Source organism: Musca domestica, unplaced genomic scaffold (assembly GCF_030504385.1).
Source record: "Musca domestica strain aabys unplaced genomic scaffold, Musca_domestica.polishedcontigs.V.1.1 20, whole genome shotgun sequence".
NCBI lineage: Eukaryota > Metazoa > Arthropoda > Insecta > Diptera > Muscidae > Musca > Musca domestica.
The window spans coordinates 12964006-12980079 of NW_026712250.1; the positions used below are offsets into that span (position 1 = coordinate 12964006).

Consider the following 16074-nt stretch of genomic DNA (forward strand, 5'->3'; position numbering starts at 1 on the left):
AAATATCATAAAATTTATCAATTACATATTCTAAATCTGTATGGCTGTTACACAGGCACACAGAAGCCCAATTTATGGAGGAAATGAGGGTATTAAGTTTTCGAAAATTAGTTTTTTTGTAATTAAGGACTGTTTTAAATGAGTCGGACTGACTTTCTTCAATTACATAACTGTGAGTCATGGAGATATATAAAGTTGGGTGGTATATATCTTCAGGAGTGCATATTGGAGGAATTCTGAATATATCAAAATGCTGTGTTATATTTACAAACGCCAAATCAAGAATTTTTCCGTGGGAATTTTTTACACTGTTTATTTGATAAAGATTTAAGTCACACAAACTATTTACAACATCAAATGTATACTGGGTACTGTTCATTTCAGATTGCAAAGGAATCAAAGCTTCAGAATCTGGCATTGGAAGCCTATTTTCCCCTATTTCGGTATTTCGGTGGTTTAAGAGACAATATTCACCGGAATTGTTTCAAATTTCGTATTTGAAGTTCGTAATGGATACTACAGCCTAAGACAGAAAATTGTATGCACAGGTCCATGTCTTCGTATAGCCCCCATATAACGGTACCTCCCGATATTCGGTATTTTTATAATTTTGACGACATTATTCCCCGGAATTGTTTCAAATTTGGTATTTGAATTTCGTAATGGATACTACAACCTAGGGCGAAAAATTTTGTATGCAAGTCCACGTCTTCGTATAGCTCCCATATGACGGTACCTCCCGATATTCGGTATTTTCATGATTTTAGCTTCATTATTCACCGGAATCGTTTCAAATTTCGTATTTGAAGTTCGTAATGGATAATACAGCCTATGATAGAAAATTGTCTGTACAGGTCCACGCCTTCGTATAGCCCCATATGATGGTATCTCCTGATACTCGGTATATTGATGATTTTTGCTACATTATACACCGATTTTTTTTAAGTTTCGCATTTGAATATTGTAATAGTTCTGACAAAAGTTGCCTATGCAGCGGTTACATTCGTTATTTTTAAGATTTTAACAGAATTTTTAACGAATTATATTTTTCTGAAAATTGCAAAATTCGTTCCAAATAGTGGAGGGTATTCAAGCTTTACAGCTTTTTTATTTGTTTTTCAAAGCCCCCTGTTAATCTTAACCTAACATTTAAACCAATAATATTTAAACTTATTTTCAGGGAGATTTTCTATGAAGTTAGTAGTTCAGAATAGAGGTAGATATCCTCACTGTATGAAAAAGCTGCCGAAACTGGTCCATTCTTTTTGGTAAAATCTCTATAAAACATAACCTTAAAATTTTCGTATACAACATAACCTCAAAAATTCAAATATTTGAAAATGTAGCTCAGTTTTTTATGGTCTCCCGTCAATTTTTGCCTAATTTGACAAAACAATTAACATTATTGTAATTTTTTTCAATAAACACAACCTACAATTTAAACCAAAAATTTTGAGCGATTTTCAAATCGATTTTTTTCAAGCTGATGACAATATCAGTAGATGAAGAACCTTGTAAAAAAAGCTTCAATTTTTGGTATAGCCCCTAAATAATATTAAAGATATTTCGATATGCTTTTGATAAATAGATTGTTCGGAATCTTTGACGCACAAAAGTTATCAACATTTGTCAACTTTTGTATGGCCTCCCAAAAATATAACCTAAAATTAGATCACTCTTCAAAATTTTGATCACATTTTCCATAAGGTTACCCTTCAAAATGGTCGATTAGAATATGAGAAGAAGAAGAATTTTCGTATTAGAACCAGTTTTGTTATACTTTCTATATATTATGGAAACAGTTATAACTAATTTTTGTCCAACTTGTCGTACTGAATTCTTTATGGGTAGCGGATATTGTGATTAAAAAATGATTATTTTTGTATCTGCAGTTTTTGTTATAGATCCCAAGTAACATAACCTTACTTTTTAAATAACTATTTTCACTATACATTTTTTTAAATTGGCGGAGCCAAGAATTTTTAACACAAATCCTTTTTTTCCTATAATTCCTGTTTTTTACCTGTTTTCAACTTTTTATTTGTTTGTATCAAACAAATCAAAAAGTCCAAATGACCCTTAAGTTTGGCAAATCAGCCGGCTTTGTTTACATTTGCTTCATAGAGTTGCCGTGTTTTGTATTAAAAAGCTGTCTTTTCGCCCCTGGAATTATTAACACAAACCTAAGTTGACTCCAAAACTTTTTCAAATAATTTAAATTATAACATTTCGTTATATTTTTCTTCACTTCTCTCATCTTTATTACTATTTCACCTATTTTAATTTAATTTAAATTATGTCTTATTGTTTCTCATTTATAAAAAAAAGAATAAATTTTTTTTAACCAACACACAGAAAGAAAGATTTTTATATATAAAAAAAGGAAAACAAACAATACAAACATATATTTTAGAAGGTAGTGGAAAATGTGATAAGTTGTTGTTTTTTTGTTGTCCGCAAAGAAATATATTTTTTGCTCTGGTTTTAAGAAATAAATTAATAAAGTGCGGGGGATTCGTTACATTCCAGTTGCTGTTGTTGTTACTCTTTACACTCTAAATATGCGTATAACATATATATTGGTGTTATAAGTTTACGATTTTCAAATATTTGATATCTATTGCCTTGGATGATGCAGGATGATCTCCACTTTCGTTTTTTTTTTTTTTTTTTTTGGTTTTGTCTCACTATTACAAAACCCAAAAATATAAAATAAATACTATAACAACTATGCCAGCGGCAGCAGCTTTCACATACATTGATTTACGATTTAAATAGGTGGCATCTTTTTTATATTTCTGCGACATCATGGAAAGATTTTGGGTTTTTGTATCAAGTTCTAGAAGAAAACAGAAAATTAGTCTTTAAATTCAAATTAAAAGAGAACACACAAAAACATACCTGATAAAACTGTACCACGTTGTAGCACGTCATCGATGTTTTGAACCTAAAAAAGAGAAAAATAATTAATTAAGTGTTTAAAAATATTAGTTTGGGAAAAAATTCTCTATGTAAAATTATATTTCATGCAATAAATTTTGTCGATGACTGCATTTCTTTATAGAAACGTTTGTGATTATAATTTTCTGTGTATAAAAGTTGTCGATAACAAGTGTTATCCATAGAAAAGTTGTCGATAACAACTTTTCTCCTTAGAAAAGATGTGGATAACAACTTTTTATCCATAGAAAAGTTGTCGGTAACAACATTTTTGTGTAGAAAAGTTGTCGATAACAACATTTATGTGTAGAAAAGTTGTCGATAACAACATTTCTGTGTAGAAAAGTTGTCGATAACAATTTTCCCCATAGCAAAGTTGTCGATAACAACTGTTTTCCACAGAAAAGTTGTCGATAACAAGTTTTCGGTATAGAAAAGTTGTCGATAACAAGTTTTCTGTATAGAAAAGTTGTCGATAACAAGTTTTCTGTATAGAAAAGTTGTCGATAACAAGTTTTCTGTATAGAAAAGTTGTCGATAACAAGTTTTCTGTATAGAAAAGTTGTCGATAACAAGTTTTCTGTATAGAAAAGTTGTCGATAACAAGTTTTCTGTATAGAAAAGTTGTCGATAACAAGTTTTCTGTATAGAAAAGTTGTCGATAACAAGTTTTCTGTATAGAAAAGTTGTCGATAACAACATTTCTGTATAGAAAAGTTGTCGATAATAACTTTTCTGTATAGAAAAGTTGTCGATAACAACATTTCTGTATAGAAAAGTTGTCGATAACAGCTTTTCTGTATAGAAAAGTTGTCTATAAGTTGTCGATAACAACTTTTCTGTATAGAAAAGTTGTCGATAACAACTTTTCTGTATAGAAAAGTTGTCGATAACAACTTTTCTGTATAGAAAAGTTGTCGATAACAACTTTTCTGTATAGAAAAGTTGTCGATAACAACTTTTCTGTATAGAAAAGTTGTCGATAACAACTTTTCTGTATAGAAAAGTTGTCGATAACAACTTTTCTGTATAGAAAAGTTGTCGATAACAACTTTTCTGTATAGAAAAGTTGTCGATAACAACTTTTCTGTATAGAAAAGTTGTCGATAACAACTTTTCTGTATAGAAACGTTGTCGATAACAACTTTTTTCGATAGAAAATTTGTCGATAACAGATCTTCTGTATAGAAAAGTTGTCGATAACAAATCTTCTGTATAGAAAAGTTGTCGATAACAACTTTTCTGTATAGAAAATTAGTCGATAACAAATTTCCTGTATAAAAAACTTGTCGATAACAACTTTTCTGATGATGTGTCGGGAATATGTTTTCCCAATTGAATAGTCCTTGATGACAGCTATATAGCTTCTCCGTCAACGAACGTCTTTGTCCCCTCTTCATCACTCACCATTATCCTCTGTACATCCTGCAATTGTGTATTAATTGTATTTATATTACGTCTTCGATCGGTCAATTGTTTCTTGGCCTTTTGTATATAAACATCGAATTCGATAAAAGCATACGGTCTTGTCACTGAATTCACTTTACGGCCATAGTTTGCATGAAATTCTTGTGCCAAATCCTCCAGATAATTGAACGCCAAACGCTTCGAATACATTTTATCCACCATTACCAAATAGCAAACATCATTCTCTATTAAGTAGCTAAAACCGATAGGGAACATAAATAAATGGAATATTTAATTAGCCACAGTCACAACTTACTGAAATAAATATGGACCGGTTTCTATGCTACATCTGCTGGGTGAGTGTGAGCCCAATTTGCGAAACAACATTTTGGCTTGATTTTGATATTCCATAATACTGCGTCCAGTCTAGTAGGTGGGTGAATTAGGATTAAAACAGTTTAGGAATTATGAATCACAATTGGGAAAAAATTTGTTCCATTACCTGTTCATCATCCTGCATGGTGCCCACTAGTGGCAGACCATCTATAACTCGAGCTATCATCGTCAGCAAAGCCATTGTTTATGTCCTTTTATTGTCTTTCCTCCTGGCCTAGCTATGTTTTAAAATGTTTCCTCCGTGTGATTGCCTTTGGACTGTGGTAGTCCCGTCCAATTTGTCAATTTGTCTCGTGTAAGTTTCACAATGTTATGACGTTCGATTTGTATTATGAAATTTTTAAAAAAGAAATGTAAATTTCCTTTTACGAAAAAAAGAAACGATCAAAACTTAATTAAGAGCACAAAAATTTCGGGATGAACTTGGGCAACACGTCAGCTACGTCAACAAAAAGTCAAAACTAGATGACAAGAGGACTATTGCAAATTAGTGCAGCAGCAACGTAACGTAAAGCAAATGCAGGGGAGAGAATCATATGTTTGGTGAAGACATAATCAAAAGCGTTCCACTGAGATTTTATTTTGCATTTACGTCACAGAAAAAGGAGAAGTGTTGAATTTTCTTTTAATTTGACAATAAATAGCAATCTGACAATGAAAATACTTTAAATATATCCACGCTTAAGTCAGCTTTAAGAAGTATCCTCAAAGTTATGAATAATATCATTATATTTGTTACTCATCCACCGTTTACACAGGTCAAGGCAATGGAGAATGTCAATATGCAATGTAATCAAAATAAAAATCATTGACTTGGAACCATGGTAGAAGAAGACGCATCGACACAGCTGCTGGGACAATGAACTGTCAAACCAATTTTGTAATTGAAAATGTTGAATGAAGAATCATTTAAATTTGTAACAATTCTTGAAAAATGCATATCATAAAAACCTCCGATTGGCGTCGTATAAGAAAACTTATAAAAATCTATAAATTTTTGAAAAAAAATTAAATTTTAAAAAATTAAATTTTTTGACATATCAATGTTCCCAAGCTTTGATGCATCTACCTGTATTCTTCTACCATGCTAGGAACTCTAAAGGTGGATATACATAAACAGCTTGGCATATTAATGTTAAATTGTAAAGGAAAATAACAGCAGGGTTGCACATGAAACTTTAAATTTTGAGAATCAATTACAAAAATAATTAAATCTATTCATGGTAGAAGAATACGGGTATTAGCATCGACACATCTACTACCAAACCAATTTTGGAATTGAAATTTTTGAATGAAAACGTATGCAGTTTTTTAAAAATTGCTAAAAAATGTATATCATAACATCCTCTGATTGGCATCGTGCAGGAAAACATATACAAATCTACTTATTTTTGAAGAAACATTTAAAAATATTGATGTAGCTACCTGTATTATTCTACCATGGTTAGTATACAAATCATGGTAGAAAAATACAGGTAGAAGCATCAACGCTTGGGAACATTGATATGTCAAAAATTTTGAAATGCTTTTTCAAAAATAAGTAGATTTTGACATGTTTTCTTATACGACACCAACCGGAGATTGTCATGATATTCGTTTTTCAACAATTTTTTCGAATCTGAATAATTTTTTATTCAAAATTTTCAATTTCAAATTTAGTTTGACAGTTCATTGTCCCAGCAGCTGTGTCGATGCGACTACCTGTATTCTTCTACCATGATACAAATGGTCTGTTCCAGAACTGCAGTCGAATCCTACCGTCGTTTCCCCTTATAATTTGACATTACAATGCCTAGCCATGATGCCAAGCTGCTTATGTATCCTCACTTTAAAGGTGGGTATTCATTAACAGCTCGGCTTCGCATCATGGCATAATAATGCCAAATTGTAAAGGAAAGCAACAGCATCCGGATTTATTCAACAAGATTTACTATACAAAAATAGATCTTCTCAGGCGTGGAATCTACACACTAACAAAAATCATCTCTGTGTACAGCATTTGTACGGCATTATTATTAAAATTTTATTTGCTCATGATAATATATTGGAAGATAAATTAATTTCCTATGTATGTTTAGCTAAAAAACATTTAATAGTATAAATACTCTTTTATTCTAATAGGAACTCATTCCAATTGGTGGTAACTGTCATTAAAAGTAACCGGTTGATTTTCAACATCCCTAACGCCGTCACACTTTCCAATCAGTATGGCTCGGTTCTTCGCGTCTCGTAAAAAAATAAAAGTTTAAAAGATTTCACCTGGAAATTTACGAGGAAATTGTCAACAATTTCGACACAAAACCCCTTGAAAACAATAATATAATGTGAATATTATCGGTAGTGCTGAAAAGAAATATAAATAACGAGTGTTTTCGAGCTAAAAAAGCGATAAAAAATCCCGAATAAGTTAAGGTAAAAAAAAGCTACAGAGGATTTTTTCTTTTCATTTGCTTCATCCATCCATCCAAGAGGTGCCAACGTATAACATATATTTGTGAATGTGTTTGTGTATATGTGTGTGCCGAAGAACAACAACGAAAAAAGTTGACAGAAGGAAAGAAAAAAAAAACGCAGAGTAATGACTACTTGTTCAGTCATGCTCAATGGTGTACGTTTTCGTGTCACAGATTGTCATGAAGTTTCTCTCTCTTTTTATTATTAAAACGGTTGTTGTTTGACAAATGCAAAATTACTTCTCTTGTAGTGCCACTGTATATTTTGTGAGCAATTCTGTGATGTATGAAAAGTTTTTTTTTTTTTTTTGAGGGGTAATTTGGGGGGTAGTACAGTGGCTGAGAGAGAGCATAAGCTATGCCGAAAGGCAGAGAGAGAGAAAGAGTGTATGTGTTTGGTTAAAAGATCCACGTAAACTTAAGTTTTGCACAATTGCCACCAGCAGCAGCTACAACAACAACAAAATAAAAACAAGACAATTATCGGAGAGTAGAGTACTTATTATTTATTTCTTGTACTTGTATTGTGTTTCCCCAACAGCTGTGCATGGCTGTTGACAGACTGGATTGACTTGCTGGTTGGGTTGCTTAATTTTTTTTTTCGACAATTAAATGAAAGTAAAATTATTTGGGGCATTTTAAAAGAAGGAAAGAAAAAAAAACAGACGTTTTTAAAAGAAAACAAAGGTAAAAGAGAATTACGTTGTTGCTGCCATTGTTTGTTTAGTATTTAATTTTTTTTTTTGGGTACTTGTGACGTTGATAGAATCGAAAAAGAACAACAACAACAACCATCCATTATTACAACAAGGCAAGCCAAACGAACGACTTTTTTTTTTCTTTTTGAACAAGGGTGCATTCAACTTTTGAGCTAATTTTGAGTAATCCGGTTTCTGCAGACCAACAAAAATCAATAAATTGTTCATATATTTCTTGTTTTTTTTACATAATCACATTGTCCATTTTGTGTGTACGTATGTATGTATGTATGTGGTTTAATGTTTTTTGTATATATTTAATAATATATATTGCTTTTCTTAATATCTCAGGTGCTTTTTTGTTCATTGAAGAGCTCTTTGAGTATTGGCTTGGGAAATTAGAATACAAAAAACAAAAAAATGTCTTGGGTCCATCATCAAAATCAACATCATCCAACTCATCAAACATCAAATCATCAAAAATCCACAACAACACCATTATTGTCATCCACATCCACATCATCATCATCAAAACAACAAACATTTAATATTAATGTCAGCTCCTCCAACAACCCTTCTGTTATACAGCAGAAGCAGGTGTCGGCGGCGACAGCGGCACCACCACCATTAAGATCTGGTTCCCTGGCACAACAACCATCATCGTCATCATTACCATCATCAGTGGCATTGAGAACCACACAATCCTCTAACTTGTCCTCGGCGCTGGCAAATAATTCAACATTATTGATGACGTCACAACAGCACCAGCCACAATATTCCTCCCAAAAATCGACAAATTTGTTGACAAATAGCTTAGGCACAAGAATGCGTTTAAACAATGCTGCTGGTCCACCTCCCTACCAACAACAACAACAACAGCAACAACATGTTCATGCACCAACATCGCAAGCCAACATGGGCCACCACCATGCCACCAACAATAATAATAATCCCATGCCGCTTAATCAAGGGGCGCCTTATCAGAATCAACAGGTAAATGGGGAGTTATCTTCATTTTCCATCACTTTTCGTTTTTTTTTTTTTTTTTTTTTTTTGAAACTGGTTTGGCATGTTTTTTATTTTTGTTACAATTTTCTAATTTTCACATTTCCATAATTTTCCATTTTTTTTTATAAATGTCACTCCTTGGTTTGCATTTTTGGGATTTTATGTTTGGCACTTTTTTTTTTTGTAACAAAAAATTAATTTCAAAATTTTTCGATTTTATTAATATTTCAGAAATTTGTTTTTTTTTTTCAGAAGGTCATTATTAATTTTTAACAGAATTTATATCTGCTACTTTTGTTTTGAGATAAAATGAAAAGTAATTTTGAAAATTTTAAAGAAAGGAAGTTCTCAAAAAGGATACCTTTCGCCTCATTGAGTCCTTGGGGAATTTCTAATTTTTTATTGCAAATAAGAGGACAGATTTTCCCGATTTCGACCTTGGTATTCTTTGTTTTAGACCAATTTTTGGTCTTTTTTTATCTCCAAACATAAGTAGCAGACATCTGTATTTTCTCCACCCCCCCCAACTCTTTATTTTAAAAATTGAAATTAATTTATATCTTTTTTCCTATCAGAACTCTTGGCAAAATCTCCAAACGGCAACAACACAAAATTATTTGTCTGCAACGAAAATGATACCCCAACAAGCCACACAACCACCCATGCCACCGGCGATGGCGGGGGCATCAGGAAATACGACCAATGCCAAGAATTGGCAACATAACTATCAAAATTCCAATGTTATGTATCAGCAGCAGCAGCAGCAACAACAACAACAACAGCCGCCACAACAGTTACAACAACAATGGCCACAACAGCAGCAGCAGCAGCAACAAAATCCAGGAAATGCTGCTGCAGCAACCTATGATAATTTATTCAATCATGTCGTACCACAGGCGGCTCAGCAACAACAAGTCAGCAATGCCGCTTATCAGCAACAACAACAACAGCCTACACCAGCGGCTGCAGCTTCATATTTTCAACAGACGACTGCAGGATCAGTAGGGCCAAGCGCAAATGCTGTTAACTTCTTTGACAATGCCAATAACAATCAATCCAACACCGGTGGTGGTGGAGGTGGGGGTGCGGATGGTTGGGGTGACTGGGATTGGAATGATAATTCCACCATAGATGCCAATGGCTCGCAGAACATAAATGAGTCAAGTCAGCAGCAGCAGCAGCCTCCAACGCTGGCTGCAGCCCACCCACCACCAGCTTCTTCTGCTTCTACGGTGGCCAATGATCTTCAACACCATCCACCTCCTCCTCCTTCTGCTGCTGCGCAAATTCAGGCCAACAATTCCAACATTATTGCTGATAGCTTCAGTCAGCCACAAAATAATGATTCCTGGAATTGGAATGCCTCCAACGATAATGAGCAACATATTCCAACAAATGAGCCCAAATTGGAGCAGCAACAGCAGCAGCAGCATAACGACAATTGGAATTGGAACTCCTCCAATGATATGGAGCAGCCAGCAACGAACGATCATTCGAACGACAATTGGAATTGGCAAACGAACGAAAATCAACAACAACTAACAACAAACGCAGCATCCCAACAACACCAGCAGCCATCCTTGGAAAAACCGCCCACAAAACCGACGGAAATCCAAGCTCCAGTTTTTGTCAATCAAAAACCGGAAAATCCAATTCCCATTGTGCAAATGGCCACCTCAACGGCTGTGAATTCTGAGAACTATAACTACAATAGCCCGGCAAGTCAAGCCATGGCCCCATCCACCAATAACATTCCAAACACAGTATTTGTATCGCAAGCCAAGCCGGTGACCTTGCCTTCCCGGCAATATGCCTCACCGCCCATGGGCAATACACCGGTCAGTGAAAATCCACCGGAGACGGCACTGATGCCACCCCAGGCATTTCAAAATACGGTGGAAGAACCACCCGCAACCATCAGTAGGCCAGCAAATGTGCAAACCCCCAGTTTACCAGGGCCACCCCCAACTTTGGCAGCCCCGCCAGGTATGCCACCCGCTGTACCACCAGCCTCTGCCACCTCGGCTGCAGCTGGAAATCCCTTTAAACGCAGCGGTTTGGCCCAACATCATCGAGCCAGCGGCCTAATGGCCACCACAGCTCCCCCAGCGGTTGTACCACCCGCCCCCATGGCTATGGCACCACCATCGGCCTTTAATATGCCAGCACCACCACCGCCAGCTGATTTTGCCAACCCATCAGCTGCTGCCATTACTCTTATGGAACCCGAAAACAATGAGATGCCATTGCAAGAAAATCAAGAAATTCTAACACCACCCGTTGGTTCCATAACTCTACCAAATGCTGGGCCCCAAAACTCCAGCACCACCTCCTCCAACCAAACGGCGCCTCCAAATGATGAACGTAATCAATATTTACAAACCAGTCATTTGTCGGAAAATTCCGAGGAACAATCGGGCGAGGCTGATGGTGGTCTTTTGCCACCGCCAGGCTTGTCCCGTTTGGTGTTAGGCGAACCCGAATTGGAGGCTTCACAACGCATGGTTATGGGTACAGAGGCTCACACAGCAACTGTGGCAGCCCCAATTAGTGATGTTATGCATTTGGAGGAGCGTCATGCCGATGGTGAGGATACAGCCTCAGAAAATGCAGCCCCAAATCCAGATCCTTCATCCAGCAATTCCACCACAGATCGTAATTTGTATATGGTGCCCGGCGAGAGCAATGTGGCCAATCAACAACAGTTGCAAACACCACAACAACAACAACCCCAACGTGTGGTCACCGGGGTGGAATTACAGGAACAGCGAGAAATCGAAATGGACGGAGAAAATTTGGAGGATCAGCAACAACCCCAACATCAAGTTCTATCCCCCGAGGCCCGCAATGAGCCACCCGTGGAGGGAGCTGATGAAAGCATTGATAATGGCCTGACAGCTGGGCCAAATAATCCCGTACCCGAACCCATGGAAATTCATGCTCCTCCTTCCTCAAAACCAAAAGATAATCACCCTATCTCTTCGCCCAATGACGAGGATGACAGTGACGAACGTCTGCTAAATGATCGGGCTAGCTCCTCTAAATCCCGTTCCAAATATGAAACTGAACGGCATGGAGCCTCATCATCATCTCGACGTCGTCGTGACAAACGTTCCATGCAACGCTATGACAGTGAGGAGGAGTATCTTAACTCTGAGGATGGTGGGGAATATTCCAGTGATCGCGAAGAACGTGAACGTCGTGAGCGGAACAGTGAACAACAGCGCAGACGTAATTATCGGGAGGGTAGTGTAAGAAGCGACCGTGGTGGGGATGAGGAGGATAACAAGCGTAGTCGACGCCAGCCGGGGGCCAGGGATAAACGCGACAAATATTATTACGATGAGGAAAGGTCAAGGGGTGTTAAGTCGGAGAACAGGCGTCAACGTCAGCGTGGAGGCGGAGGTTATGAAAATGACTCCCGCTACGAAACCGAGGAGTCCACAAGGTTCGATGCCCGCAAGGAATCATCCAGGCGTAGTATGCGTCATCCCGACAGCGAACGAAGAGGTGAACGCCGTCATCAGGGCAGCGATCAGGGTGGTGACTATGACGACTATCAGCGTCGTGGAGGTTATCGTTCTTCGAAACGCTCCGGAGGCGATAATTACGAATCAGATCGTCGTGAGCGAAGACGTGATGACTATGACACCGTGGAGCGGCGACGACGCAGTGATAAACATCGTGATCCACGTTATCGCGTAGATGATCCCCGCTATGATCCACGGGAATATGAAGAGTATCGCAAGCACAGCTCACGCAATGCTCGCGAAAGTGATTTGGAAAAGGAGCAGGGTGGTCCCGGCTCCAGACGTATGTTGCACGATCCCCGGCATGCCGCAGCTGCCATGTATGGTGGTTATCCCTCGGCCGGGGGATATTATGATCCATATACGGCATATTATTATCAACAAATGGCTCGGACCAATCCCCAGGCCTATGCCGAGTGGTATAAGAAATATTATGGACAACATGCTGGTGCCGGCACAGGGGCGGTAGCAGCAGGTGGCGTGGCTGGCGTAATGCCAGCCATGCCGGGAGCTGGTGAGACCGCCGCGGCCACAGGAAACGATGGACGTGAGTCGGTGCACTCGGGACGTAGTTCGGCCCACAATGACATGGTGAAGGATAGGTAAGTTAGACATTTCGAAAAAATCCATTTAAATGCTAATGGAAATGAATTTTTTGAATATAAGTTGGAAGTCCAAGGATGCTATGGGAATGTTGGGTAGGATGTCTATGAAAAGGAAAGGAGGGATACTTTGAAGGATTTTCGTTTTGCAATGAAAGGCAGAAGAGACCCTGAGAAAGTAGTGAAATTAATTCATTTCATTTTCAAAAGCTCCCTGGAGAAGTGGGGGAAATAATTTCATTTTCCATGGCCGGGAAGCCATGAGCTTCTGAGCGAGAAGACAAAGAGTATTTGGGCCAAAATTGAAAGAAAGGATTTCACAGAAATTTTGTGAACGTTACGTTTTGGCAGAGATGAGTCTTGATTTTTGTTTTTCTTTTGGAGGCATTTTACTCTGGAACAATTTAGAGCTCAAGAGCTCTTGAAGAAAATGGATAGTAATTTCCATTTTTTTAAGGGGAAATAAATTTCAGGGATCCAGATGAAATTTTGCACAAATAATTTTTTTGGCCCAAGGACAAACCCTATTGAAATTGGAGATAATCTGTAAAAATTTAGATATAGCTCCCATATAAATCTTCGTCCGATTTGCCTTTTATTGTGCACCAAACGTGTAATATCAGCCCGAATAGTATGGAATTTTGCACATACAATAAGATTAGGCCTAAAAATAAGTGTGCCAAATTTGATCGAAATCGGTTCAGATACAGCTATAGCTCCCATATATATTGTTCATCCGATTTGTTATTTTTGTCCTCCGCAGCCGTAATATATACTCTGTAACAACAATATTTGGCTAAATATATCAAATGCAGCTCAGAAATACTTTTGCTAAATTTTATCGAGATCGGTGCAGATTTGGATATAGCTCCCATATATACTTCGTCCGATTTACCTTTTATTGTGCACCAAACGTCTACTATTAACCCAAATGGGATGGAATTTGGCACATACGACGGAATTGAGTCTACAAGCTAGAATGACAAATTTGTTGAAGATCGGTTCAGATATAGCTATAGCTCCCATATATATTGTTCATCCGATTTGTTATTTTTGTCCTCCGCAGCCGTAATATACACTCTGTAACAAAAATATTTGGCTAAATATATGAAATACAGCTCAGAAATACCTTTGCTAAATTTTATCGGGATCGGTGCAGATTTGGATATAGCTCCCATATATAACTTCGTCCGATTTACCTTTTATTGTGCACCAAACGTCTACTATTTGCCCAAATGAGATGGAATTTGGCACATACGACCGAATTGAGTATAGGAACTAGTATGCCTAATTTGGTGAAGATCGGTTTAGATATAGCTATAGCTCCCATATATATTGTTCATCCGATTTGTTATATTTGTTACCCACAGCCGTAATATGGACTCCGTAACAATGATATTCAGGGAAATATATGAAATACAGCTCAGAAATATCTTTGCCAAATTATATCGAGATCGGTTCAGATTTGAATATAGCTCCCATATATAACATCGTCCGATTTACCTTTTATTGTGCACCAAACGTCTACTATTTGCCCAAATGGGATGGAATTTGGCACATACGACCGAATTGAATCTAGAAGCTAGTATGTCAAATTTGGTGAAGATCGGTTTAGATATAACTATAGCTCCCATATATATTGTAGATCCGATTTGTTATTTTTGTCCTCCGCAGCCGTAATATACACTCTGTAACAACAATATTTGGCTAAATATATCAAATGCGGCTCAGAAATACCTTTGCTAAATTTTATCGTGATCGGTGCAGATTTGGATATAGTGCCCTTATATAACTTCGTCCGATTTACCTTTTATTGTGCACCAAACGTCTAATATTTGCCCAAATGGGATGGAATTTGGCACATACGACCGAATTGAGTATAGAAGCTAGTATGCCAATTTTGGTGAAGATCGGTTCAGATATAGCCATAGCTCCCATATATATTGTTCATCCGATTTGTTATATTTGTTACCCACAGCCGTAATATGGACTCCGTAACAACGATATTCAGGGAAATATATGAAATACAGCTCAAAAAAAATCTGGCAACGCTATGCCTGAATAAACGTGGTTTTTGTTCATCGCAGCTTTTCATTCTTCAAATGAATAGAATTTATTAATAAATCGGACGCATTATACACATTCTTCGGAAATTGCAGTTTGTTGCATGACTTGTTGTTAAAATTAAATTTAAAATACCGCTTTATACACAATATTGCATAATTGTTATTTTGCTGCTAAATTGTTGCTGTGCTGTTGGTTGCTGATTTTGTTGCTGCATTTTATTGTTGCTCTTGTTTGCCTTGTTTTTGGATGCTTCTTCTGTTTTTTTCTCCAAGTAACCAAAAATGCCTAGTGCGGAGAAATGTGGTATTTGCAACAATTCTATAACAAAATCCCAAGGAAGCATTATGTGTAAAATGTGTAATAAATGGATACATGCCGCCTGTGCTAATATCAATGAAAAAGATTTAGCTGCTTTAAAATCTGTCAAATCCAGCATTTTTACTTGTGTCTCATGTGAGAACTGTCAACGAACCAATCCCAATAGGAATAGCATATCGGACGAGTTTCGGAGTCTTAATGCTAAGTTAGATGGCATAATAATGAGTAACCAGACTGAAAAGAACTCCATTAAAGCAGCTCTGGATGAAATTAAAAATGAGATGAGATCTTATTTAACTGAACTTAAATCCGATATTAATAGCTGCAATGAAAAAGTGAGCAACCTAAAATCTGCTACAGATTCAAAAATATCAGATCTCCAGGCTGAAGTGAATGTGTTACATCGCAGACTGAATAGAGCTGACTTTTTAATCAGCGGCTTGCCTGCTGGGTTAACAGACTTGGTTGCCCCGGTAATGGCGTTAAGCTCATTTTTTAATGTGTCGCTTTCTACTCATGATATCAATTATATTGGCTACATAAGCAACGGAAAACAGATCCTAGTTAAGCTGAATAATGTTAATGCCCGCGATTTAATCATGAAGGAGTATTTCAGAACCAGGACTCTTAAAGTGTCGGACATAATTAAAGGTGA

General features: G+C 36.9%; 2 protein-coding genes across 7 annotated transcripts in view; one reads left to right on the forward strand and one right to left on the reverse strand.

Annotated features, from left to right (window-relative positions):
• Positions 1-2227: 2227 nt before the first annotated feature.
• On the reverse strand, positions 2228-5207 carry LOC131802336 (vesicle-trafficking protein SEC22b-B). The gene is made up of 5 exons (XM_059122462.1): positions 4850-5207; positions 4664-4773; positions 4348-4603; positions 2902-2947; positions 2228-2839 (listed from the first exon to the last, which is right to left on the reverse strand). Exons 1-5 carry the CDS (start codon positions 4922-4924, stop codon positions 2691-2693), a joined length of 636 nt encoding a protein of 211 aa, XP_058978445.1. The 5' UTR covers positions 4925-5207; the 3' UTR covers positions 2228-2690.
• A 1743-nt stretch (positions 5208-6950) lies between these two features.
• The window catches only part of LOC101895985 (protein transport protein Sec16A), a 40358-nt gene continuing 31234 nt past the window's right edge, over positions 6951-16074 (forward strand). For 3 of the 6 annotated variants that reach the window (XM_059122463.1, XM_059122467.1, XM_059122466.1), the window contains exons 1-3: positions 6951-7155; positions 8246-8887; positions 9478-13034. In XM_059122463.1, the coding sequence (XP_058978446.1) occupies positions 8315-8887; positions 9478-13034 (4130 nt within the window). In that variant the 5' untranslated portion in view covers positions 6951-7155; positions 8246-8314. The remainder of the gene's footprint in view (positions 7156-8245; positions 8888-9477; positions 13035-16074) is intronic. The other 3 variants (XM_059122465.1, XM_059122464.1, XM_059122468.1) reach the window with 3 other exon arrangements.